The following is a 27,863-nucleotide window of genomic DNA, read 5'->3' as shown; positions in this document are numbered from 1 at the left end:
TTCTTCGTAGCACAGACAGGCGTATACTGGACTGGTGCTTTTCATATGTGACTTCCATGGAATTAATTTGCTGAGATAAGGAAGTAGAAAATTACAGTTGTGCTAGCACTTCACTTCAGCTGGAGTTGTTTGCATATTTATGACTGCCGGTAGCTTTGCTCAGAGACAAGCCAGATGACTCTGAAGCACAGAATCAGTCAGCAAGCAGGTGAATGACAGTAGTGAGTAATTGGCAGTTTGCGTATTGCATAATTTATGTGAAATAAAATTACCTTTTTAGCCACCGGTTATATTATACAATACATCCTGGAATTCATAAAAACGTGGTCTACACAATTTCTGAGCCCTTTTTATAGTCTCTGTATTAGTCATATAATATTATTCCCATAATGCCTGTATCCTATCTTCAAATATTTTGGATTTATAAAAATGTAGTAAAGCAAGGTGATGTTTGTGAACTATTGATTCCTGATCGAATATGACAGGTTATCTTGCATGTGTGGAGGAAGCCCTCCTCTCAGAATAAATACGTTACTGTGTGTTGTGTGTGTGTGTGTGTGTGTGTGTGTGTGTGTGTTGTGTGTGTGTGTGTGTGTGTGTGTGTGTGTGTGTGTGTGTGGTGTGTGTGTGTGTGTGTGTGTGTGTGATGCAGAGGGCTGATATATCACTGTTCCACCTGGATGAGCATGGGAACAGCAGACATTTCAGGGTAGTGTTTTCTAGCACCACTGGAGCCCTAAATTTGATTATTTTTTGAATTCACAAGTGCTTTGGAGTTTGCAAGAGGCCCCCTCCCTTCAAAGCCTCCCTGTAGTGTGATGTAGTATAGTGTGGTGCTTCTATTCTACTGACTGTGTGCAGGATATGTCCATCACCACATCTCACACTGGCCTCTGTCAACTCATTTCCCCATCTCTTACAGACTGTGTGGTGCTATGTGTGGTTGCATCCTGACTTATCCATGTCCAATTAGCTATGTAGTTTTACACCTTCATGAAAAATCCCTCCCTCCCTCCACTCACGCACGCACACACACACACATACACACACACACACGCACACGCACACGCACACGCACACACACACACACACACCTATGATGGTTGCGTAGCAGTGTAAGCCCCAGCGGTGTAAGGGAGAGAACACAGAAGCACCTATCACATCTCTCAGAGATTAAATGACAGTGTCACAGTGAAACATTGGCTCTGATAATAGGACAATAGAGCCAGTTTCAATTATGGTCTTTCTCTAGAGAGGACTGCAAGAAATGAATTACCTCAGGAAGGACAGTTTTATTTGTTCTATCAGTTTATTCTCGGTGACATTTAAATCTTTATTTCTTTAGACTCCTTGGGGCTTAAACACTCAATAGCTAGCCTCCTCTTAACAAGATAGGCTTTTGTTAGCTGTGTGTGACTGAAATCGCTCAGGTATCTCAAATGTGAGTTTCAGACCATATCAGAAGTACCAGAACAATACACCATGAGCCACATACTGTTGTTTGTAAAGGACTTGTTTTTAGCATGAAATGAGTACCTGTCTCATTGTAAATAGTAGAATGATGTTTTAATATATGTGATGGCTGGGTCTTATCAACATGTTTATTTCACCCCTGCTGGTAATGCTTTGTTGTAGTGATTGAGAGAATGAGAGGTTTGAGATGGCTTGTCCTGTGTGTAGCCTGTCTCCTCTCCTCTCCATGCCAGAGTGAGGACTCTCAGTTTTGTCAGCTCTCTCTCCAGCTTCCCATCTCATCTCAGCCAGCCTGCCAGCTGCTCTTTCCTCAGTCCTCCACAGCCCTTATCTAGCTCTTCCCAAACGTGTCTCTGTGGTGCTGTTGGCTTGACTGCCTGTCTGTGTGACCTGGATCAGACATGGCCCCGCCTCAGTAGAACAACACAGCCAGTGATTATCAGCCCAGCCGTATGGAACACATCCAAAGGCCTTTGGTGTAAATTAAGTAGAGTCCATGCTGGAAGTTTGAGAGACTGTCTGTCCCAGGGTCTGGAGGGAGGGAGCTGGTCCCCCTGTGATGCCTGTGATTAACTTTGCAAAATGGCGCCGACAGAGACGGCCTTGCTTTGAGTCCTTAGGAAACTATGCAGTATTTAGTTTTTTTATGTGTTATTTCTTACATTGTTACCCCAGGAAATCTTAAGTCTTATTACATACAGCCGGGAAGAACTATTGGATATAAGAGCGACGTCAACTTACCAACATTATGACCAGGAATACGACTTTCCCAAAGTGGATTCTCTGTTTGGACCACCACCCAGGACAATGGATCTAATCCCAGAAGCCGACCCAAAACAACGGCGCCGCAGYKCGGGCAGACGGAGTGGCCTCCTGGTCAGACGTAGACGTGCACATCGCCCACTGCTCCCGAGTATACTACTCACCAATGTCCAGTCTCTTGACAACAAGGTAGATGAAATTCGAGCAAGGGTTGCCCTCCAGAGAGACATCAGAGATTGTAACATTCTCTATTTCACGGAAACATGGCTCTCTCGGGATATGTTATCGGAATCTGTTCAGCCACCTGGCTTCTCCATGCATCGCGCCGACAGAGATAAACACCTTTCTGGGAAGAGGAAGGGCGYGGGTGTATGCTTCATGATTAATGACTCATGGTGTAATCATAACAACATACAGGAACTCAAGTCCTTCTGCTCWCCCGACCTAGAATTCCTTACAATCAAATGTCGGCCATATAACCTCCCAAGAGAATTCTCGTCAGTTATCGTCACAGCTGTGTACATTCCCCCTCAAGCAGACACCACGACGGCCCTCAAGAACTTCACTGGACWCTATGRAAACTGGAAACCATATATCCTGAGGCTGAATTTATTGTAGCTGGGGACTTTAACAAAGCAAATTTGAGAACAAGGCTACCTAAATTCTATCAGCATATTAATTGCAGTACTCTAGAGGGGGTAATACACACTCGATCACTGCTATTCTAACTTCCGCGATGCATACAAAGCCCTCCCCCGCCCTCCCTTCGGCAAATCCGACCACGACGCCATCTTGCTCCTACCATCTTATAGGCAGAAACTCAAACAGGATGTACCAGTGACTAGAAACATTCAACGCTGGTCTGACCAATAGGAATCCAAGATTTGTTTGATCACGCAGACTGGGATATGTTCCGGTCAGCCTCAGAACAGCATCAATCTATACGCTGACTCGGTGAGTGTGTTTATAAGGAAGTGCATTGGAGATGTTGTACCCACTGTGATTATTAAAACCTACCCTAACCAGAAACCATGGATGGGGTAATACACACTCGATCACTGCTATTCTAACTTCCGCATTCGCGCAAAACTGAAATTGCGAACCACCGCATTTAACCTTGGAAAGAGGTCTGGGAATATGGCTGAATATAAACAGTGTAGTTATTCTCTCCGCAAGGCAATCAAACAAACAGAATGCCGGTACAGGGACAGAGTGGAGTTGCAATTCAATGGCTCAGACACGAGACGTATGTGGCAGGGTCTACAGGAAATCATGGACTGCAAAGAGAAAGCCAGCCACGTCACGGACACCGACGTCACGCTTCCAGACAAAGTAAACACCTTCTTTGCCCGCTTTGAGGATAACACAGTGCCACCGRCGCGGCCCGCTAACAAGGACTGCGCCCCCTCCCCTCTCCTTCTCCGTGGCCGACGTGAGTAAAACATTTAAACATGTTAACCCTCGCAAGGCTGCTGGCCCAGACGGCATACCTAGCCGCGTCCTCAGAGCATGCACAGACCAGCTGGCTGGTGTGTTTACGGACATATTCAATCACTCCCTATCTCAGTCTGCTGTCCCCACATGCTTCAAGATGGCCACCATTGTTCCTGTACCCAAGAAGGCAAAGATAACTGAACTAAATTACTACCGCCCCGTAGCACTCACTTCTGTCATCATGAAGTGCTTTGAGAGACTAGTCAAGGATCATATCACCTACACCTTACCGGCCACCCTAGACCAACTTCAGTTTGCATACCGCCCCAACAGGTCCACAGACGATGCAATCACCATCACACTGCCCTATCCCATCTGGACAAGAGGAATACCTATGGAAGAATGCTGTTCATTGACTTCAGCTGAGCATTCAACACCATAGTACCCTCCAAGCTCATCATCAAGCTGGAGGCCCTGGGTCTCAACCCTACCATGTGCAATTGGGTCCTGGACTTTCTGATGGGCCACCCCCAGGTGGTGAAGGTAGGAAACAACATCTCCACTTTGCTGACCCTCAACACTGAGGCCCCACAAGGATGCGTGCTCAGCCCCCTCCTGTACTCCCTGTTCACCCCCAACTGCATGGCCATGCACGCCTCCAACTCAATCATCAAGTTTGCAGATGACACAACAGTAGTGGGTTTGATTACTAACAACGACGAAACAGCCTACAGTGAGGGCACTTGGTGTGTGGTGTCAGGAAAATAACCTCACACTCAACGTCAACAAAATAAAGGAGATGATCGTGGATTTCAGGAAACAGCAGAGGGAGCACCCCCTATCCACATCGAAGGGTCAGCAGTGGAGAAGGTGGAAAGTTTTAAGTTCCTCGGCGTACACATCACAGACAAACTGAAATGGTCCACCCACACAGACAGTGTGGTGAAGAAGGCGCCACAGAGCCTCTTCAACCTCAGGAGGCTGAAGAAATTTGGCTTGTCACCCAAAACCCTGACAAACTTTTACAGGTGCACAATCGAGAGCATCCTGTCGGGCTGTATCACAGCCTGGTACGGCAACGGGACCGCCGTCAACTGCAAGGCTCTCCAGAGGGTGCCCTCCATGACACCTACAGCACCCGGTGTCACAGGAAGGCCAAAAAGATCATCATGGACAACAACCACCCGAGCCACTGCCTGTTCACACCGCTACCATCCAGAAGGCGAGGTCAGTACAAGTGCATCAAAGCTGGGACCGAGAGACTGAAAAACAGCTTCTATCTCATGGCCATCAGACTGCTAAACAGCCTACATTGAGACCCAATCACTGGCCACTTTAATAAATGGATCACTAGTCACTTTAAACAATGCAACTTTAAATAATGCCACTTTAATAATGTTTACATATCTTACATTACTCATCATATGTATATACTGCATTTTATACCATCTATTACACCTTGTCTATGCCGCTCGGCCATCGCTTATCCATATATTTATATGTACATAATCTCAGTCACCTCTTTAGATTTGTGTGTATTAGGTAGTTGTTGGGGAATTGTTAGATTACTTGTTAGATATTACTGCACTGTCGGAACTAGAAGCACAAGCATTTCGCTACACTCACATTAACATCTGCTGACCATGTGTATGTGACCAATACAATTTGATTTGATTTTGATTTGATAACAGACAGAAGTTTTGAGGAATAATCCTAGATGGATCTCTCTTGGTGTATCTTTAATTCATTAGGACATTGGACCAGTATCTCTCGCAAATGTTTACTACTTTGTATTATTTATTTGTTCATGTTTTTATATAGTGTACTGTACTGTTGAGGAAATCTGGCAAGTAGACTTTTTCACTGTACACGTTACACCCTGTATCCTGTGTACATGACAAATCAACTTTGATTTGATTTGACCTGGGTCAAGTGCAACAGTAGCAACACATCAGCAGAGCCTGGACTGTAACAATGGAACTGTACATGCAGTGTTACAGCAAGCCATCTATTGATAAATAGAACATAAATAGAAGATAAAATAGAATTTTCAGCCTTTCTCTCCTGCCCCGACCATCCATGAGAACTAGTGGTTTATTGGCCAAATTAAGTAAGGTACAGTATCTCCTTTACCAGTAACATTAGCAGCTTCAGATGTTGATTAGCTTAACCTTATCTTCAAAAGTTCAGACAGACTTCATAGCAACAATTGTCGCAATACCTTAAAGGACAAGTTCACTTTTTTTTTTAGCAAATCTCTATTTTTTAAATGGCATGTAAATGGCATGTCATAGAAGTGTCGACACTTTTTTTTGCTATTTCACTTGGTTTTGAGAAAGTTACCCCACCAGCATTAGATGTGTGTGCTTTCTCATTTCTCATATCACCACAATGGGAACGAGAAAGAATGTGCATGCTGGCACATGGAAAAATATCGCTAGACTCCAACAAAGTGGAATACYAAGTTGTGGATAAAMTWCGGAATTACACATTTTCATGTGTACAACATCTGAAGACCTGCAWCACTATACTGAGAGCTTTGCCGTTTCTAAAAGGACGTATTTGGGTGTTTTTGGAGCCTTTGTTAATGTTCTTCCGTAGCCCCCATACTGCAGAACAAGCAATGAGGAAGTCTATTGCTGGTGGGGTAAGTTTCTCAAAACCAAGTGAAATCGCAAAAAAAGTGTCTGGACACTTCTGTAACATGCCATATACATTTACATCTGAAAAGAGATTTTGTAAAAACAAGTGAACTTGTCCTTTAAGTGTACTTTATTTAATTAAATGCATCGCATTCTGACAGCTTACATGGTCTGTTGAATATAAGCACATAACACACGCATGCACACACACACGTACACTTTCACGCTGTATTTTAACTATATAGCGCCGTTCTTATTCAGTGACTCACAGTGAGTGTTATTATGGTGTAAACAAATGTTTTTTCAGGCTTATCTACCCTCACCTGCATGGTAGACCTCCCCCACCAGTCTGGCCAGTGTTAATATCCACTGACAAGCTGCTCACCAGGACTCATCTCACACTAGCTGTTGCCATTTGTTTCCACTGCTCTTACGAACAAGGTGGTGTCATCAAAGTCAAAGGGCCAAAATAATATGTGCATGAATTTCTCTTCTCCTCAATATTTCCTCTTTCTTCACAATCTCTCTTCCTATGAATTTCTCTTCTCCTCAATATTTCCTCTTTCTTCACAATCTCTCTTCTCCTCCCATATTCTCCCCTCTCCTATCCTATCTATTTTTCTACGGGCTTCATTACTCAAAAATGTTTCTCTCTGCTCTTTTTATTGGAGTCAGATTTTTTTGTTTCACAAAATTGCTAAATTGCCGAATGCCTGTGTGTTAAGGTTAAGCTCAGAGAACAAAGAAAACTGTCATCTGGCATCATATCTTCCTGATATCTCAGAAGCTGGCGTGCTACTGTATATTCAAAGGAAATATGAAACCTCGTAAAGTCCTTAATTTTCACAGCCACCTTTGATATGCCGTAGGGAGGGCAATAATTGACATCTCTAAATCAAAAACCTGAAATCATCCTCTGTTCCTGTGCAGAATAATTTGCGGAGAGAATTATTATTTTTTATTCTTTCAGTGTTTAATTTCACCCTTTTGGAACCCTTTTTTCTAAAAGTGTAGCTTGCCATATCCTGCTGCTCCTCAGTCACTTTTATTAGTTTGACTTTACTCCAGTGGTCACCAACCGGTCGATTGCATTGACCCACTTTTTTTCTTGCACTGGCTCTATGTACACTGTCCTTCATATTCCATTCACCCAGCTCAATATAACATTGACATGTTTAGGCTACTACATGATACTCAAATTTTCCCTGCACCCATCATGAGGTTGCTACAACCTAGCCTATGATTGAAAGTTTTCAACACAGGTGCACAGGTAGAGAGAATTTTGAGTAATCAAGGTGACAGAGAGTGACACATTCAAAACTGCCTTGCAAACTCTTGCCTGCATCTAGCTGATCTAGGGTGTAAACATTATTCCAACAGTTGCAAATGTGAGTTTCTATTGGACAAAGTAAGGTATGTTTATCCCTGTTTCCTTCCGTTTGCAGAAACGTTTGTCAACAGCATCGGTGGAATGAATACACCTCTGATCACACGCAAACAGTTCACTTCCATAGCAGCCACATAAAAACAGCATGATCATTTTGCTCATTGTATATATAATTCCTTCTTGCAACTATATACACACTCTCCTCCTCCCTTCGCTTGTGGACTTCAGTGCACAACACATCAGCTGTCTGTGACCAGGCYAAAATACTTTTCCAAGCCAAACCTACATATCATGACTGCTAACCGCTAAACACAGCCTACATCGTTGTCACGTCCTGGTCCACGAGAACTACTACAACTAGCGTTAGTAAACCCGCTGCAATCATGCAGTACAGTGTACAGTCAGAAAGCAGTTTAGCAGTTACACCAGCGGACCACGGTGGCAATAAATGAATTAAACCAAAAGCTTACCTTGACTTAGAAGAGTTCCAGTGTTGGATCCATAGCCAGCTAGCTAACATAGCATCCCTCTCTGTTTGAGCCAGGTGTTTAAGTAGACTAAACTAGCTAGCTGCATTTGCTAGCTAAGTGACAGTAAATTTTTTTTTTAACCAAATATAGCTACTTAAATCTCTCTCTCTCTCTCTCTCTCTCTCTCTCTCGCGCTTCTTAATTTTGGGAGAAATGTATTTGTTGAAAACTATTGTCTTTCTCTCTCTTTGAGTAAACTAGTCACCACATTTTATGATCTGCAGTGCTAGCTAGCTGTAGTGTATGTTTTCAGTACTAGATTCATTCTCTGATCCTTTGATTGGGTGGACAACYTGTCAGTGCATGTTGCAAAYGTTCTGATAGGTTGGAGGACYTCCTCCGGAAGTTCTCATAATTACTGTGTAAGTCTATGGAAGGGGGTGAGAATCATGAGCCTCCTAAGTTTTGCATTGAATTCAATGTACGCAAAAGAGGACAGAAGCTAGCCATTCTCTGACTACACCATGGTGCTACCCTAGTGTTGCTGAGGCTACTGTAGACCTTCGTTGCAAAACAGTGTGTTTTAATCTGAAAAGGATAACTTTTTTTAATGCTTCACTATTTAAATTTTTATGGAATTTTCTGAAGAGGATGATCCTCCCCTTCCTCCTTTGAGGAGCCTCAACTGACTTACACACAGACACACTTTCATACTCTTCACATATGTGACCGACCAGCTCGATCTGGTCTTAAGTAGCAACATTTAAATTGTGTTTTTTACATTGGATTAAAGTACAGACTCTTTGTTTGTATATCATACACTACAGTTAAGGAACAATGGGAAAGTAATTCTGCTTTGAAAGCTGATAAACTTGTAACCCCACTTTTGAGAAAATGGCCCTTGAGTGTTTTGGTACACCTACTTGGACAGCTTTTCTTTATCTACACCCATTCAGCATCGTTCACACCCTCTTAAGCCTTAGCCCCACCCATCTCTTTAAGGATTCACATGTGAAGCCATGTACTAAACAACCAAAGATGTCAAGACTAAAGTCTGGTTTATACTACATCTATTGACAGTRGACGGAGTGACATCATGAACATTCTATTGTCATCTGACATCAAACTTGTCGTTGTGAAAAATTATACACACAAAAACTACAGGCTGCATGACATTAGCAGCCTGGTTGTCCAAAATTGCATAACTGGAGAATTTTAACACCAATAAACCCACCCGTTTAAAAATGAATTCAGTATATGTCAATCTAGCACACCAGGCAACTAAAGGAAACTTTATAAACAGCTTGTTAGATGGCTAGCCAGTTCAAATAATGACCATATCATATAGCTGACAACCTCTTCACTTTAGCTCATTTGTACTCATTATTACAGGAAAATAAACTCAAATCAAGATCYTTATTTACAAGTTAATGGCAAGCCAATCACAGAAAATAGCTTACGGTTGTGAGTATGATGAAATAATAACAGGGAATTCTACCAGYGCATTTTAGAACTTGGACACTGTCTCGTTGGCCTAACGTTATATCCTAATTTGACTTTGGTGCAGGTCATGTTATTCTTCACATTACCATCTCTGGTAAACACACACTATTAAACACTACACAAATTAAATCAAAGTTTATTTGTCACATGCACAGGATACAGAAGGTGTAAATGGTACAGTGAAATAGTTTCTGCATAGTGGAGTCTTTTGTTTAGACATGTAGCTAGCTAGCCAAACAAGGAACCATAATCCCAACTCATAACATTACTACCCGGCATGAAATTGCAAGTAGCTAACCAACCAGGTTCATTGTTAGCTGGCTCTGAGATACGATTAATAGTTATTCACAGATCATACACGTAATGTTAGCTAGCAAGCCAGCCAGCTAATGTTGGCTAGTTACCTAACAGTATGCTTTAACTTGCAAAGATAACAACTTTCGGACAAAATTAGAAACMTATAATATCTGAACATTTGTGAGTCTGCCAGATCAGAGGCAGTAGAGATGACCAGGGATGTTCTCTTYATACGTGTGTGAATTAGACAATTTCCTGTCCTGCTAATAATTCAAAATGTAACTAGTACTTTTGGGTGTCAGGGAAAATGTAAGGGGTAAAAAATACGTTATTTTCTTTAGGAATGTAGTGGAGTAAAATTAAAAGTTGGCAAAAATATAAATACTAAAGTACAGATACCACAAAAAACTATTTAAGTAGTTCTTTAAAGTATTTTTACMTAAGTACTTTACACCACCGCTAGGCTCATAATTTAACAATTGTATCCATATTTACAGATAGCATAGAAGTTTGTTATTAAGTCACATGAAAGTTCACATGTTCCAGGAGGCATTTCTGCCAAAAAACACATTTTGATTAAAAAAAATTAAAATGCCTCTCCTGTGAAGTAGTGACACGCGACATATGCCTAGTTTCCTGAAACGAATCACATATGCTGCTGCTACTCAGTTTATTATCTATCCTGATTGCCTAGTAACTTTTACCCAGGGCCAGCGCCAGAATGAATCAGTTGGATGGATTTTGTTAATGGGTCTGGGGAAGCTTACAATTTATCCTACCATTTCTACCTATCTGCGTGCCAGTTATGATWATTTTTATATGRGCATTTTCGTGGAAAAGTTTCATAGTAATGTTTTCGTTTCTCAAAATTATTGTCACGTGGTTAATCATAAAAATATGAATAAAAATAATACAAATCTAAAAGTTAAAATTCAACTAATGCAAGAACACCAGCCTTTGCCATATGGACTCATTGATACACCATGATCCATTGGCASCTATAGAAATTAGCGCATGGAACTCAGACACAGCCTATTGGCCAATGCAGCAGTAGACCTATAACTTCCATCATCAACTAAGAAAAATACATAGGCCTAAAGTTGACAAATAAAATAGAAGAGAATAAGCGTATTTTTTTTAAATAGCTGTGGATTGTTTCAAATCACAAGTGCATGGGCCTATGCCTATTTGGAAAGCCAGAAATTTGGGCAGCGCGTGTGCCAATAGGCCTAATAGCTGATTATTGAGTTGCGGCTGTCATTGAAAAGCATCTAAAATGTGTGAAGATAATGTGTCTTGAGTATCATTTAAAATGTTGAAACAAGAAGAAGGGGAGGGGCGTGTGGCGAAGATATGGGCATTTCTCTCCAGAATGCTTGCACTCAGCTCTCCAGAATGTACCTCACTGTCTCCCTCCAATTCTTGCACATTCATTGTTTCATTGTGTGAATTGTTTGCCCTTAGATTGTTTATTTTTATCACATACGGAGACAGAGTGGTGCTGTTTCGCTCTCTCAGATGCTTTATCTGAGATTGATGCGTCTCTGTCMGCGTGCGTCTCGGTSAAATAAATTAGAAATATATTTCAATATTTTATTTGGACGGGCAAGGAGGTACGGTAGGGCGGGCCCGCCCTTAACCCAGAACCTGCTTTTACCCCTACCTATATGTACTATACATATTACCTCAATTACCTCAACTACCTCGTACCCCTACACATTGACTCGGTACCGGTACTCCTTGTAAATAACCTTGTCATTGTTATTTTACATTGTTACTATTTCATTTTTACATTTTCTTTTGTTMACTTTTTAACTGCATTTTTGGGAAAGGGCTTGTGAGCATTTCAAGGTAAAGTCAACACCTGTTGTTTTGTACGCATGTGACAAATAACATTTGATTTGAAATTGGCATCTGTTTTGTCAGAGGGACTGTGGAGGAAGCAGTTATGTAAGGATGTTTTCTGTCATAACATTGCTCTGACAGCACAGCACAGCCCATCTCTCTCCACACTGATTGCTACACTGTTATGGAATGTGGCACAAGTTCTTTGGTTGTCATTTTAAATATTTCTACACACTTCTGCTTCATCGAGAAATTGGGTTGTTGTGCGCTCGGACGCAACAAATCACTAATTTACTCTGAGTGAAAAAAAATATGTAAATGGMGAGTGAGTGTAAGCCTTACAAAAACCCAGGTTTCAGCAAATGAAACGCCTGGTCTATTATTCATTGTTTTCCTGTTTTCTTTTTTGGTTTGTACTTTTGACCCCTTTTTCTTCCCAATTTCGTGATATCCAATTGGTAGTTACAGTCTTGTCCCATTGCCGCAACTCCCGTACAGACTAGGGGGAGGCGAACGTCGAGAGCCATACGTCCTCCGAAACACGACCCTGCCAAGCCGCACTACTTCTTGACACACTGCTCGCTTAAACCGGAAGCCAGCTGCACCAATGTGTCGGAGGAAACACCGTGCAACTGGCGGCCAAAGTCAGCGTGCATGTGCCTGGCCCACCACAGGAGTCGCTAGAGCATGATGGGACAAGGACATCCCGGCCATCCCTAACTCTCCCCTAACCCGGACGACGCTGGGCCAATTGTGTGCCGCATCATGGGTCCCCCGGTCGCGGCCAGCTGCGACACAGCTTGGGATCGAACCCGGGTGTGTACTGAAAGCACTGGGATGCAGTGCTTTAGCCACTCGGGAGGCGTTTTCCTGTTTTCTGAGTCACATTCATAATTGAGAGCATTATATATTTGCTCAGATGTCTTTTCTCGAAGTACAATGCATGTTGTTCTTTGTTCATCACAACAATAAAAAAGGGAACATTTATGTTGGAAAGGGTGCCATGTGCCATATGTACTGTAGACAAACTGGCATCGTTGTCCAAGAAGCATAAAGAGAGCTTTAGAGAGAGTGCATATTTATCTCTTTCAATCTCTCTTTCTTCTGGCAAGCCTCAAATGAAGGAGATGTTGTTTAGTACCAGTGCGCTTCGGAGACAGTGTGTGAAATGTATTGGCCCTGAGCCCTGCCATTTGACACACAAGACATGGCTAACAGATCTTGTGCCATTTCCAATCTCCTCCTGCTCCTGTGTAAAGCTGACCTTTGCTGCCTCCTGGCTATATTTAAACTCTGAGCACCGGAGACTGTCACTGGGAAATTATATTTTCAATGCTCTCCATTTGTCTGCCCTGCCGTATATTCTCCTTGCATACAATTATATATATTCATATTGTACTGCTGCAAACAAGGGCAGTGGTAAACACCCAAGCCTTCATGTCCAGAGCAGGCACCTGGTCTCAGAGCATTTTCTATTATTCTGTACGTAAATCTGAGAAGCTCCATTTAGTATGATATGTTACATTTCGTATGGTATGTATTCATTTGTGGAWGTCCATCACCCATTTTGTATGATATGGTACGAATTACAATTTGTATTATATGTTATGAATTTGCAAAACGTACAAGGTACAAATTTACAAAACGTATGATATGTTACGAATTKTAGCTAGGTGGCTTACTAACGTTAGCTAGGCTAGGGGTTAGAGTTAAGTTTATGTTTAAAAGTTAGGAGTTAGGTTAAAGGGTTAATGTTAGGGTTAGCRAAAAGGGTTAAAGTTAGGGTTAGCTAACATGCTAAGTAGTTGCATAGTAGCTAAAAAGTAGTAAGTAGTTGAAAAGTTGCTAATTAGCTAAAATGCTAAAGTTGTCCGTGATGAGATTCAATTTGGGTTGCTAGACGTTCATGTTATACACCCATCCATCCACCCCGACCAACCATCCTACTTTTGTTTTTGCCTTAAGTAACCATCCATCTCACATAACCATATCAAACATAACATATGCTAATTTTATGCTTATTATGTTATGTCTAGTCTATGAGACCAGGCTGGAGCAGGGTGACAGTTATGTGGAGCTTCCCMCTGAGCTACAGACTCCGATATATTACTGTACAGAGCAACTGTGTAACTGTATGGGCAGTACACAGCATGTCAATACAGAGTTGTGAGAATTAGCTAACAGTGCATATCATACCAAGGACCAGAGAGTTGACCTTTTGTAGAAGCAGTCTATAAAATGTCATGGTTTACAGACATTGATTTAGTCACTAGACGCCACTATRTTTAGTCATAGGAATGTGTGTTGATAGAGCTTATAGAAACACCATTACTTTCTCATACAATATTGATCCTCTCCCATCTCTCTCTCTGTCTGTGCTGCAGGTCAGAGGTGGGTTTCCAGAGGGTCCTACAGGTGGATCTGGAGGTGGACAGRTTCCTGGGTCCACTGGGCAGCCGCTGGATCACGTGGCAGGTTGAGTACCCGGGCAGCCATGCCACCACGCAGGAGGCAGAGACAGAGATCCGGCTTGCCCAGAAAGACCTGGGGGGCATTGTGCCCCTGGCCATGGTGAGTGGTGTCACTCAGTCAGTCAGTCAAAGTCACTACAACACATAGAGCAGATGGGCTGTGCCAGAGTTCTGAAATTCATTCAAAGTTATGTGGGTTACACAGTGTGCATCCTGCTGTTCAGAACAGTGACAACACTTCCCTTAACAGCATCTTATATTTACTTTTATACCGTAATGTGATTAAAATATATTGAACAAAAATATTATCGCAACATGCAACAATTTCAAAGATTTTTCTGAGTTATAGTTCAGATAAGGAAATCAGTCGATTGAAATATATTCATTAGACCCTAATCTATGGATTTCACATGACTGGGCAGGGGTGCAGCCATGGGTGGGCCTTGAGGGCATAGGCTCACCTACTCGAGAGCTAGGCCCAGCCAATCAGAATGGGTTTTTCCCCACAAAAGGGCTTTATTACAGAGAGAAATACTCCTCAGCAGAAATACCCCCACCCCCCAGACAATCCTGCAGGTGAAGAAGCCGGATGTGCAGTTTCTGGGCTGGCATGGTTAAGCGTGTTCTGTGGTTGTGAGGCCGGTTGGACATACTGCCAAATTCCCTAAAACTACCTTGAACATTCCATTCTCTGGCAACAGCTCTGGTGGAAATTACTGCAGTCAACATGCCAATTGCACACTCRCAAAAAACTTGAGACATCTGTGGTATTGTGTTGTGACATTGTGTTGCCTTTTATAGTCCCCAGCACAAGGTGCACCTGTGTAATGATCATGACGTTTAATCAGCTAAATGATATGCCACACCTGTCAGGTGGATGGATCATCTTGGCAAAGGAGAAAGGCTCACCAACAGGGATGTAAAAAAAAATGATGCACAACATTTTTCAGAAATAAGGTGTTTGTGTCTATGTAACATTTCTGGGATCTTTATTTCCAGCTCATGAAACATAGGACCAATACTTTACATGTTGCGTCTATATTTTTTTCAGTTTAGTTAAATACAAATGTAAGAAGAACAAAGACACATCATTTTTAAAGATAAACAAAATATAGAATGCCATAGGATTACAATCATACTGTACACTATGATTTTGGCGTAATACATTTACTGCATAGTTATCGTACATTACAAAATCAATATTAGATCTGATATAACTACACTGATATTGCAGACCTGTAGCTCCAGTGTTTTGCCTGTGGAGTGTGTGTTTTGGCATGGAGGAGTGGGTACATGTGGCCCTCAGCAGGCCCTGTGTCTGGGGCCCAGAGGCTCTCTGTGGCCTGAGGCTAGGCCTGGAGGTGTGTGTCTCTCTTAGGTTGATATACAGATGAGCCTCTCTGCTGGGCGGATTCATCAAAGCTACTCTATTTAACTTCACAGAACATCTCTCACCCCATTTGCCTTGGTTTTCTAAACAGAGTTAGATCCAGAAAAGCAACTTAAAGATACCAGAGAGATCAATMACACCCACGTACAAGCATGACATGTTGCTTACCAGTGTTGAGTTATGTGATTGTGATGCATCTGTAAGGGCTTAAGGATCCGCCCCTTTAAAAAAAAAAAAAATTGTCCAAAATTACATACCCAAATCTAACTGCCTGGAGCTCAGACCCTGAAGCAAGGATATGCATATTCTTGGTACCATTTGAAAGGAAACACTTTGAAGTTTGTGAAAAGGTGAAAGGAATGTAGGAGAATATAACACAATAGATCTGGTAAAAGATAATATAAAGAAAAAACCAAACGTTCTTTTGTATTTTTTTGTACCATCATCTTTGAAATGCAAGAGAAAGGCCATAATGTATTATTCCAGCAAAGGTGCAATTCAGAGTTTGGCCACTATTGGCAGCAGTGTATGTGCAGCGTTTTAGACTAATCCAATGGACCGTTGTATTTCTGTTTAAAATGTTGTATCAAGACTGCCCAAATGTGCCTAATTTGTTTATTAATAACTTTTCATATTCAAAATTGTGCACTCTCCTCAAACAATAGCATAGTATTCTTTCACTATAATAGCTATTGTAAATTGGACAGTGCAGTTACATTAACAAGAATTTAAGCTTTCTGCCAATATCAGATATGTCTATGTCCTGGGAAATGTTCTAGTTACTTACAACCTCATGCTAATCGCATTAGCCTATGTTAGCTTAACCGTCCCGTGGATATTAGCCGTTTCTATAGCTACATTATAGGTGGCCGTGGGTGTAAGGCAGCCCCCGAAGTGACTCTCCCACTACATGGGTGGCTGTGCCTGTATTCCTGTGTTGCTGTGCTGAGAGGAATGCAGATACTGTAGATCTTGTTCCCCAAAAGTATTTAGTATTTTTTTAATGCATTAGGTTCCCATAAACTGTTGCTGAAGCAGCAGTTTCTCTTCCTGGTGTCAACAGACTCATGTCCCGGATAATTGATGCTATGTGTGCAGAGGTACAGTATATTATCCATATTTCCCTTTTCATGTTCCTTTTCTTCTGATGTGTCAACAAAAGGATAATGGCACCCACACTTTGCATTGACACAAATTGTATAGAGAATGTATCTTTCTCACATCAGTATTTCATACCGTCTCTGTGAGAAAGCTTTATGTGGGTACCAGAATGAGCATGATACCCACTTACAGCTCAGTCTTTTTTCTTTGCAGATAAATTAGCTCATATTTTAGTATAGAGTACTTGCAAAATTATTAATAAGGGAATACYATTTGAGATGTTTTTGTAGCTGTCAGAAGTGCAGACTGACTTGGGATCTTTGTGAAGTACTGTACACTCCAAGCCTGGGGCGTTGCCAGAATTTTGGAGCCCTGTGAAAAAAACAACTACCGGGCCCCTAACATAGAAATCATAATGTTTCAGATTAAAATAACGTACTGAACAATATGTGTTATTAAATGTACTAACTATAAGCTTCTGCTGCTCTATACTACAATTGTGCAGATTCTAGTTTCCACCTTCATCCTTTGCCTATATTAATAGTATTGCAAAACATTTTGGTTCCTAATGTTAACAAAAGCTGTCTGTGTCATGAGATTTTTATGATGCTTTATTATAAATAACTACACAATTGGTGACTTATTTTTTAATATATGGTATTGTAGTTTTAATGAAGAAATTACTAATGATCCATGTTTCAGATTAAAGAATGTATTACCAATTATTATAAACAAGGCTAACCCTCTTCTGCCATATGCATAATTCCTAAATAAATGCCTAAATAGCATACCCCAAATAAAAATAAATCCTGAACTATGTGGTGCAGGCATAAATGTGGTACCTACAGAGAACAAGCATCTGTGAAATTAACACTGTAGTGTTAAGACATTATGTGGGCATTCCTGAGTAAGTTCAACAGGAGATAAACCATAGCAGAAAATACTCTGAAACAGTATTTTGCCTATGACCGGGCAGGCTTGTGTAGAACAGGTTAAGGCATTTGTCCTTGTGTTTGTTCCCTGTAAACAAAACTCAGAGGTTACACTGCACCAATAGCCCAGCGTCAAGCCTTCTTGTGAGCAAACTAATTTATATTGTCTTTAAAGTTTAATTTTCTAGCTAACTGGTTTTCAATTGAAAGGATTGCATGGCTGTTCAACCTGTCTTGGCACATTGTAGATCTTAGTTCTTTATACGTTTTGGCTTACTGAAGGCACGTTCACCTACAGCAAATGTTACAGACATTCGCAATTCAATGCATACCTCTCCAAAAATGCTCTGTAGCTGCATCTTGTGGATGGCATTTAGGAGCTCTACAGGAGAAAGACCATCTGAAAAAGTGGCACCATATATTGTCTTTAGATGTCGCACTTCATTTTCAAATCCATCTGTGAGATCTTTGGAGTAATTCTTTCTCAATTTGTGGCAAGATACACACATTTGGTTTTCAGTAATTTTCCTAAATGTAAGTATTGATGAAAAATCCTTGCATATACAGTGGGGAGAACAAGTATTTGATACACTGCCGATTTTGCAGGTTTTCCTACTTACAAAGCATGTAGAGGTCTGTAATTTTTATCAAATAGTGGAATCTAAAACAAAATCCAGAAAATCACATTGTATGATTTTTAAGTAATTAATTTCATTTTATTGCATGACATAAGTATTTGATCACCTACCAACCAGTAAGAATTCCGGCTTCCAGACTGTTAATTTTTCTTTAAGAAGCCTCCTGTTCTCCACTCATTACTGTATTAACTTCACCTGTTTGAACTCGTTCCTGTATAAAAGACACCTGTACACCACTCAATCAAACAGACTCCAACCTCTCCACAATGGCCAAGACCAGAGAGCTGTGTAAGGACATAGGGATAAAATTGTAGACCTGCACAAGGCTGGGATGGGCTACAGGACAATAGGCAAGCAGCTTGGTGAGAAGGCAACAACTGTTGGCGCAATTATTAGAAAATGGTAGAAGTTCAAGATGACGGTCAATCACCCTCGGTCTGGGGCTCCATGCAAGATCTCACCTCGTGGGCATCAATGATCATGAGGAAGGTGAGGGATCAGCCCAGAACTACACTGCAGGACCTGGTCAATGACCTGAAGAGAGCTGGGACAAGTCTCAAAAGAACCATTAGTAACACACTACGCGTCATGGATTAAAATCCTGCAGCGCACGCAAGGTCCCTGCTGCAAGGGCATGTCCAGGGCCTGTCTGAAGTTTGCCAATGACCATCTGGATGATCAGAGGAGGAATGGGAGAAGGTCATGTGGTCTGATGAGACAAAATAGAGGAGCTTTTTTGGTTAACAGACTACATTACGGGTGGAAAAGAAGGAGAATGGGACAACCCCAAGAACACTCCACCGTGAAGCAAGTGGAGGTGGAAACATCATTCTTTGGGGATGCTTTTTCTGCAAAGGGGACAGGGGACTTCACCGTATGAGGGGAAGGAGGATGGAGGGCGATGTATGCGAATCTTGGCCAACAACCTCCTTCCCTCATAGAGAATTTGAGAAGATGGGTCGTGGCTGGGTCTTCCAGCATGACAACAACCGAAACACACAGCCAGTGCAACTAAAGGAGTGGCTGTAAGAAGATCTCAAAGGTCCTGGAGTGGCCTAGCCAGTCTCCAGACCTGAACCAATAAGAAAAATTTGGAGGGAGCATGTCCAGCGACAGCCCCGGAAATACAGGTCTAGAGAAGGTCTGTATGGAGAGTGGGAAAAATCCTGCTGCAGTGTGTGCAAACCTGGTCAAGAATACAGAAAGTATGATCTCTGTAATTGGCAAACACAAAAGTTTCTGTACCAGAATATTAGGGTCTGCTTTCTGATGTATAAATACTTTATGTCGCAATAAAATGCAAATTAATTACTTAAAAATCATACAATGTGATTTCTGGATTTTTGTTTTAGATTCGTCTTCACAGTTGAAGTGTACCTATGATAAAAATTACAGATCCACATGTTTGTAAGTAGGAAAACCTGCAAAATCGGCAGTGTATCAAATATTGCTCACACGTAGCTGATAGATGTCAAATGATGATGATACTATCACGAGAGCCACATAAAACACTGTGTTGTAAAATCCAGTGTCTGACTTCTGTTCATTTGCTATGTCATCTTCAGTCTATCAGGGAAAGTTTTATTTTTTTCTGGCGGCTCCTCTGTTCACTGTGAAGCTGAGTAGTTACACCATTTCATTTGCCAACATGGAGGCTTCTGCAGAAGAGCGTCCCACTGATTACACAGAGCTGTAGTGCCTTAATGTGAGCTGCTTCAGTGTCAATGAGGAGAATTAGGCTTCTCTTATACATTATGGGCTGCAAACTTTACCCAGAAAGTGAGCAGGAAGATTGCCTTGAAAGACATGAAGTAGCTTTTCAGACCTTTTGCCTCAGATTTGGCTTTGTTTGTCAGGCTGCAGGTAGCAAGAAGCATGTCTAGAGGCTTGATGATAGACGGTAAATGAGTTGACACTGGTCGGACCGCAGCAATACGCGCACTCCATCGCGTGTCTGAAAGGCGGTTAAGACAGCAGCCAGTCTTTTCCTTGAGAATGGCCCATCGCTCTGGGTTGGAACTGAACAGATTGTAAAGACGATTCACACAGCCAAAAAAGGTTGATACTTCTGGGCACGACTGAGCTACATGTACACCCACAAGATTAAGAGTATGGGAGGCACAAGGTGAGTATGTGGCCAGTGGATTATTTTGCAGTATGTGTGCTTGAACTCCCTTCACTTTCCCAGACATATTTGCACCATTATCATAGCCTTGACCACTGCAATCTGAAATGTCAATACTATGCCCTTCCAATGCACTCAAAATCATTTCAGAAATGTCACTGCCTGTCTTTCTAGCAAAGTCTTTAAATTCAAGAAAACATTCAATTATTTCCCATTCACCTGTTTTCTGAACTTTATCTTTGTGTAAATATCTTGCCAATAATACATTTTGCTCAGTATGGGAAATGTCTGGATTTGCATCATATACAGTGGGGCAAAAAAGTATTTAGTCATCCACCAATTGTGCAAGTTCTTAAAATGATGAGAGAGGCCTGTAATMTTCATCATAGGTACACTTCAACTATGACAGACAAAATGAGAAAAAAAAATCCAGAAAATCACATTGTAGGATTTTTAATGAATTTATTTGCAAATTATGGTGGAAAACAAGTATTTGGTCAATAACAAAAGTTTATCTCAATACTTTGTTATATACCCTTTGTTGGCAATGACAGAGGTCATGTACTTATGATGAAAATTACAGGCCTCTCTCATCTTTTTAAGTGGGAGAACTTGCACAATTGGTGGCTGACTAAATACTTTTTTGCCCCACTGTATAACCGAGTAATAGATTGCATCTTCTCTTTCATAAAGTATTGCTTTCAAAACCCTTTGACCACATATTCCTATGAAGTCGTTTTGTGTCTCAGAGCTGAGGTAATGAGTCAGTCGTGCTCCTTTCTTTTTGTCATGTAATAGCAGGTCATAATTTGACAACAGCTCAAGTAAGCCTAGGTAATGTCCAGTATGCACATCATCAAGATCATCAGATTCCTAGATTCCTAAGTACAGTGTCACATCCAAAATCCTTTCTAGAAGTGCTCTGTTTTTATACATTTCTGACTGGATTTGTTTCTGCAGCTGACTGTCTATACCTGTAGTTGTAGTTACGGTATGCTGCAGATTTTTCCATTTCCAGTAACAGTTCTTGTGAGACACACCATCCTCATGCTCTGGTAGTTTGTCATACATTCTCCGCCATTTCACGGATGATATCTTATAGCCATCCTTACTATTCAGAGAACTGGGTGATGGTTTACTTTGCTCATGAGAAAAAAGAACACATGGAATGCAATATGCCTTTACACTCTTACTATAAATAAGCCAGTCTCTGCACCTTTTCTCTTCCGTTTGCTGACTTACTGTACTGTAAATGAGTCTGGGGGCATGATTTTATACAGTTCTGTCTCCTCACCACACCTGTTGGCTAGTCTGCAAACAATAGCTTCTCTTTCATGGTCTTGTACTTTCTCTGGCCACAGTGCTGGATCATCTAAAACCTCATCTTCCTCACTTTGAATCTGTCCATACTCTTCCTTTCCCTTATTACTTGCTTGTTCAATCTCTTCTGTCAGTCCTTCACTGGCACTGCTGCTACTCTTTAACTCATCTTTCTCCTCCCTGCTATCCTCTGCATCAGAGTCTGTCTGACAACTTTCGGCTGAGATTCTGCCTGCCTGGGGCTCGCTAGGCACTAGAAAGTGAGTAAACAAAGGGAAATGTAGGTTTAATGTTCGCCCCTACAAAGGTTACCATACTAAAAATCTACCACTGAAAGAAAAAAGGTTTTAATAGTGTACATATCAACTATAATACGTATTTAAGTGTGTCTAAGTCATCATGTGCCTAACTTTACAATTTAAAAATGGTCTAGTTATGCTGCTGCTGCTACAAAACAACTGCCTCACCGCTGTTTCAACTTCATGTAGTAGACAGACGTTGGGATCTTTGTCTACAGCAGTAGTAGTTGCATCTACAGTATGGATAGGTAACGTGAACTAACTCACTTTTGTACATCGCGCTGGTCTGTACAATTGACCTTATTTTAGCACCCAAAAAACGTAATACTTCCAGATCAACTGTAATATCAATACCATTGTAAAGCACAATTTCTCCCCTTTCCAACAAAATCAATAACGAGGCCTTCATGATGCCCATCTCTGCATGATTCAAGAAGGCAATGAGCTCCGTCGAGTCTTTTTAAAAATGGCGGATGGGGAAGCGAAACCTACGCAATAGTGAGAAGGAAAGATGCCGTGTGGGGAAACGGCTTTTTTCACTCGATCTGTCCAACTTATCACCTTATAGCCTCTAAAATGTAAATAAAACACTATAAAGAGTTTARATAATGTGTCATTACATACCTATTTGAAGGTTTGTGTCGAATTTGAATCGGGTATTTAGGGCGGTGCTAAAGTGATCTTCAGAAGTAAACAGCGGCTTTTGAGAGTCATGATAGCTTGCAGTGATGACYCAAAAAATGACTAGGTATCCCCCTTACCCTGTCCCTTTCTTGGTTTTAAACGGTGAGAGAACTGCTACACCTGGTGGAGAGAGGCTGTAAGACATAATTAGTTGCTTTATGCAATGTAACATACAGCGTCGGAAGGGTCAGTTTTTTCAACTTTTCTCCAATACTATAGAGCCATTACCATGTCAATCAACGCTTGAATAGAAACGTAGTTCACACCAGATTTTGTTGTCAACACAGTCGCTACAGTCCCATTAGTTTTCTTTGCAGCCTCGTTTGAATGTCGCTGTTGCGCACATTTGTACGGAATGGGGTTAGCGTACGTTAGGCTACATGTTAGGTTTTAATTTTAGTCTGGCTAGCTAGCAAATATTGGTGAATACAGTTATAATAATATCTAAATAAAAGCTAATTAGCTAGCCATAGCTGGTAGTGTTAGCTCATCATCATCATGTTAATAATTACTGCTCTGACCGAGCCGAGTGAGTCCACTGTAGGCAGTTACCTGTAGCTAGCAAGCTATCAAGCTAGCTATATTGGCTAGCTAGGCTACTCAGTTCGCAGGCCGTCTGCATTGGCTTACCACTCAAATCCTTAAAAAAAAAAAATCTGGGAAAAAACGTGCTGAGTAAAAAAAAATCTGAATTTGCTGTATCTGTCTTTGTTTCCTTTSTTTCCTTTTCTGAAAACCCGATTTCGTTTTTAGGGGGGGCATAGTGGTTATCTCTCATGAATGCTTAGGCTACATGCCGGAGCAACTGTCAGATCTCCTTGTGTAGAATAATGTACCAAACCATGTGCATTATGGGGTGGGGGTGGGGGGGTACAAACTGGATGGTTGGATAGAGATGCCTGATCTGATTATGGTTATACATTTTAATTTTCATCACAGATTTTTTGGTCTAACATTTTTTAAATTATAAACAAATAATTCTCTAAACATTTAGGGGCCCCTACCAGGCTAGGGCCCCATGAATCATTCATGTTTCCCCACCCTTAACGACGCCCTTGCTCCAAGCCCTGATATATTACCCATCATTCTAATAGTATCTAGTATTATGATGAAATCATTATGCATTTTGAGTGCAATAAGGATTTATGGTTCAATGGCGATTATAAAGGTTTTTAMAAAGCAACAAAGATCTATCATAATTAATCTGCTATTAGAATCACTTGCTAAACTTGGCAGAATCAATTATGGACATAATCATCATTGCGAGAGGCTCATATGAGAAGATGAAYGGTGTATTCAAATACATTAGAGCAGGTTACATACGTGTACAGTGTATGGATATGCTATGCAACCTCTAATGCTTAGTCATCCTTTCCTGATTCTGTATTCTATTCAGGAAGCTTTCCATTAAGCCAGTTATGACCTTGGAAATAGATGCCTGTTCTAGTGATTCTATTTTTATGGTTATGACTACATGTTATGGAGTGACTCAACATTTCCAATGCATGCCTATCTCAGGACTGCACCTGGTCAATGCTCGGTGGACATTTCCATTGCTGATATTGACATTGTGAGCTGTTGTTGTCCAGCCTTACTCCAGTCCTATATCAATTCATTCACTCTTCATTCATTCAATCTTTTTTCAATCATTCAATCTGTCTGTTTTTCTATCCCTTTCTTCCCTCCATTTGTTGTAGTTTCCTATCTTACCTATCTTTGTAGTTTCCTGGCTAGTAAAGTGCAGACTCGTGTCAGACCATTCTCATGTTCAGTATACAACCAGGTTTTCCCTCACTGCCTCTCTTTTGTAAATTGTCTCACACAAAACCCACACAAAATAGACTCATATTATGTACACAACTCACACACACAACCTCATAGTTTTTACCAGCATGTCACATGTGCAACCAGAGTAAAAAAAACTGTAGACCACCTTTACTCCACAAACACAGATGCATACAAAGCTCTCCCCCGCCCTCCATTTGGCAAATCTGACCATAATTCTATCCTCCTGATTCCTGCTTACAAGCAAAAACTAAAGTAGGAAGTACCAGTGACTCGCTCAATACGGAAGTGGTCAGATAACGCGGATGCTACGCTACAGGACTGTTTTGCTAGCACAGACTGGAATATATTCCGGGATTTATTCAATGGCATTGAGGAGTATACCACCTCAGTCATTGGCTTCATCAATAAGTGCATCGATGGCGTCGTCCCCACAGTGACCGTATGTACGTACATATCCCAACCAGAAGCCATGGATTACAGGCAACATCCGCATCGAGCTAAAGGCTAAAGCTGCCGCTTTCAAGGAGCGAGACACCAATCCGGACGCTTATAAGAAATCCCGCTATGCCCTCAGACGAACCATCAAACAAGCAAAGCGTTAATACAGGATTAAGATTGAATCCTACTACACCGGCTCTGAAGCTCGTCAGATGTGGCAGGGCTTGAAAACTATTACGGACTACAAAGGGAAACCCAGACGCGAACTTCCCAGTGACGCGAGCCTACCAGACGAGCACCAGCAACACTGAGGCAAGCAACACTGAAGCATGCAAGAGAGCACCAGCTGTTCTGGATGACTGTGTGATAACGCTCTCGGTAGCCAATGTAAGCAAGACCTTTAAACAGGTCAACATTCCCAAAGCTGCGGGGCCAGACGGATTACCAGGAAGTGTACTCAAAGCATGCACAGACCAACTGGCAAGTGTCTTCACAGACATTTTCAACCTTTCCCTGACCGAGTCTGTAATAACTACATGTTTAAAGCAGACCAAGGAAGCGAAGGTAACCTGCCTACATGATTACCGATACGTAGCACTCACGTCGGTAGCCATGAAGTGCTTTGAAAGGCTGGTCATGGCTCACAGCATCCTCCCGGATACCCTAGACCCACTCCAATTCGCATACCGCCCCAACAGATCTACAGATTACGCAATCTCAATTGCACTCCACACTGCCCTTTCCCACCTGGACAAAAGGAACACCTATGTGAGAATGCTGTTCATTGACTACAGCTCAGCGTTCAACACCATAGTGCCCACAAAGCTCATCACTAAGCTAAGGACCCTGGGACTAAACACCTCCCTCTGCAACTGGATCCTGGAATTCCTGACGGGCCGCCCCCAGGTGGTAAGGGTAGGTAACAACACATCCGCCACGCTGATCCTCAACACAGGGGCCCCTCAGGGGTGCATGCTCAGTCCCCTCCTGTACTCCCTGTTCAATCATGACTGCACGGCTAGTCATGACTCCAACACCATCATTAAATTTGCTGATGACACAACAGTGGTAGGCCTGATCAACGACGAGACAGCCTATAGGGAGGAGGTTGGAGACCTGGCCGTGTGGTGCCAGGACAACAACCTCTTCCTCAACATGATCAAGACAAAGGAGCTGATCGTGGACTACGGGAAAAGGCGGGCCGAACAGGCCCCCATACAGGGCTGTAGTGGAGCGGGTCGAGAGTTTCAAGTTCCTTGGTGTCCACATCACCAACYAACTATCATGGTCCAAACACTGCTGAACAATTAATCAAATGGCCACCGGACTATTTACATTGACACCCCCCCTCCATTTGTTTTTTTACACTGCTGTTACTCGCTGTTTATTATCTATGCATAGTCACTTCACACCCTAACTAAATGTACAAATTACCTCAACTAACCTGTACCCACGCAAATTGACTCGGTACCAGTACCCCCTGTGTCCTCGTTGTGTTACTTTTTATTATTTTTTGCTTTAGTTTATTTGGTATTTATTTCCTTTACTCTTCTTGAACTGTACTTTTGGTTAAGGGCTTGTAAGTAAGCATTTCACGGTAAGGTCTATGCTTGTTGTATTCGGCACATGTGACAAATACAGTTTGATTTGATTTGAGTCACAGAGCACATACAGTGTCTTCAGAGAGTATTCAGGCACTAAAAGTATTTTCCACATTTTGTTGTGTTACAGCCTGAATTTCAAATGGATTACTTTTCGATTTTGTGTCACTGATCTACACACAATACTCCAAAATGTCAAATACAATCGAGTAGTGAATTTCAAGCACAGATTCAACCATAAAGACCGGGGAGCTTTTCCAATGCCTCGTAAAGAAGGACACCAAATCCAGTGGCGATTATAGCATGTAAATCTTGGTGGCGCAACAACAACAAAAAACTAGTGGGATGCATGCCAGCTAAGCCACTACACTACACAACACAACACTAAATTATACATGAATTGCACTATAACAGTGACAAACGGTACCCACAAACTGTTAGGCGTCACGTGTGCTCCCTCTCCGGCCTCTAGGTCACCAGGCTGCTCGTTATGGAGCACACCTGTCATCATTGTTACGCACACCTGCGCGTCATCAGACTCACCTGGACTTCATCACTTCCCTGATTACCTTCCCTATATATGTCACTCCCTTTGGTTCCTTCCTCAGGCGTCATTGTTTCTGTTTCAGTTTCATGTCTGTGCGTTCTTCATGTTTTGTTTTATGTTTCGTTCATTTACTAAATTATTCATTCCCTGAACATGCGTCCCGACTCCCAGCGCACACATTACATTAGGGCCTACATAAAGCTGTCCCAACAGCAGTTCCAACATCTTACCTCTGCTACACCTGGCTATCAGTGGAACCTTGTCTGGCAGCGAAACAGTTCATTCAGCCTCATTTACTGCCTTTTGAAAAAACATAGCTGATATGGCTAACTTGCTTAAACAAAGGTGGTTTATAATGACAAGTYAGATGTACAAACTATGGCATAAGGGGACGATGAGCGTATGAGAGTCAATCGATTAAAACATTAATGAGCGAGCTAGGACGGACATAGTCAATATAACTATTTGTTTAGCACTTTTTGTTTAGTACAGGGACAGATTTCAGAACATGGGCCGTTCTTACAGTGTTCTCCCTGTACACCAAGTCAGAACCATAGGATAAATAAAGGGGGCATATAAGCAGACAATGAAAGCTCTTACAATAGTATATGATTACATTTCTCTAAACAGGTTATAGGCTACATGTGCACCACCAAGTCAGAACAGTAGGGGAAATTAAGAGGGGTAAATAGACTAAATGATTAGGGGGAGGCACA

At 41.7% G+C, this 27,863-nt stretch overlaps 1 protein-coding gene across 1 annotated transcript in view; it reads left to right on the top strand.

Moving 5' to 3' along the window:
- The window catches only part of LOC111975056 (transmembrane protein 132C), a 203,475-nt gene that overhangs the window by 123,534 nt on the left and 52,078 nt on the right, over positions 1 to 27,863 (top strand). Inside the window, exon 4 of the mRNA XM_024003219.1 lies at positions 14,198 to 14,384. Coding sequence (XP_023858987.1) covers positions 14,198 to 14,384 — 187 coding nt within the window. The remainder of the gene's footprint in view (positions 1 to 14,197; positions 14,385 to 27,863) is intronic.

Source organism: Salvelinus sp. IW2-2015, linkage group LG15 (assembly GCF_002910315.2).
Source record: "Salvelinus sp. IW2-2015 linkage group LG15, ASM291031v2, whole genome shotgun sequence".
Lineage (NCBI taxonomy): Eukaryota > Metazoa > Chordata > Actinopteri > Salmoniformes > Salmonidae > Salvelinus > Salvelinus sp. IW2-2015.
Note: the sequence above shows the minus strand (reverse complement) of the source record. Positions and strands in the feature narration are given on the sequence as shown.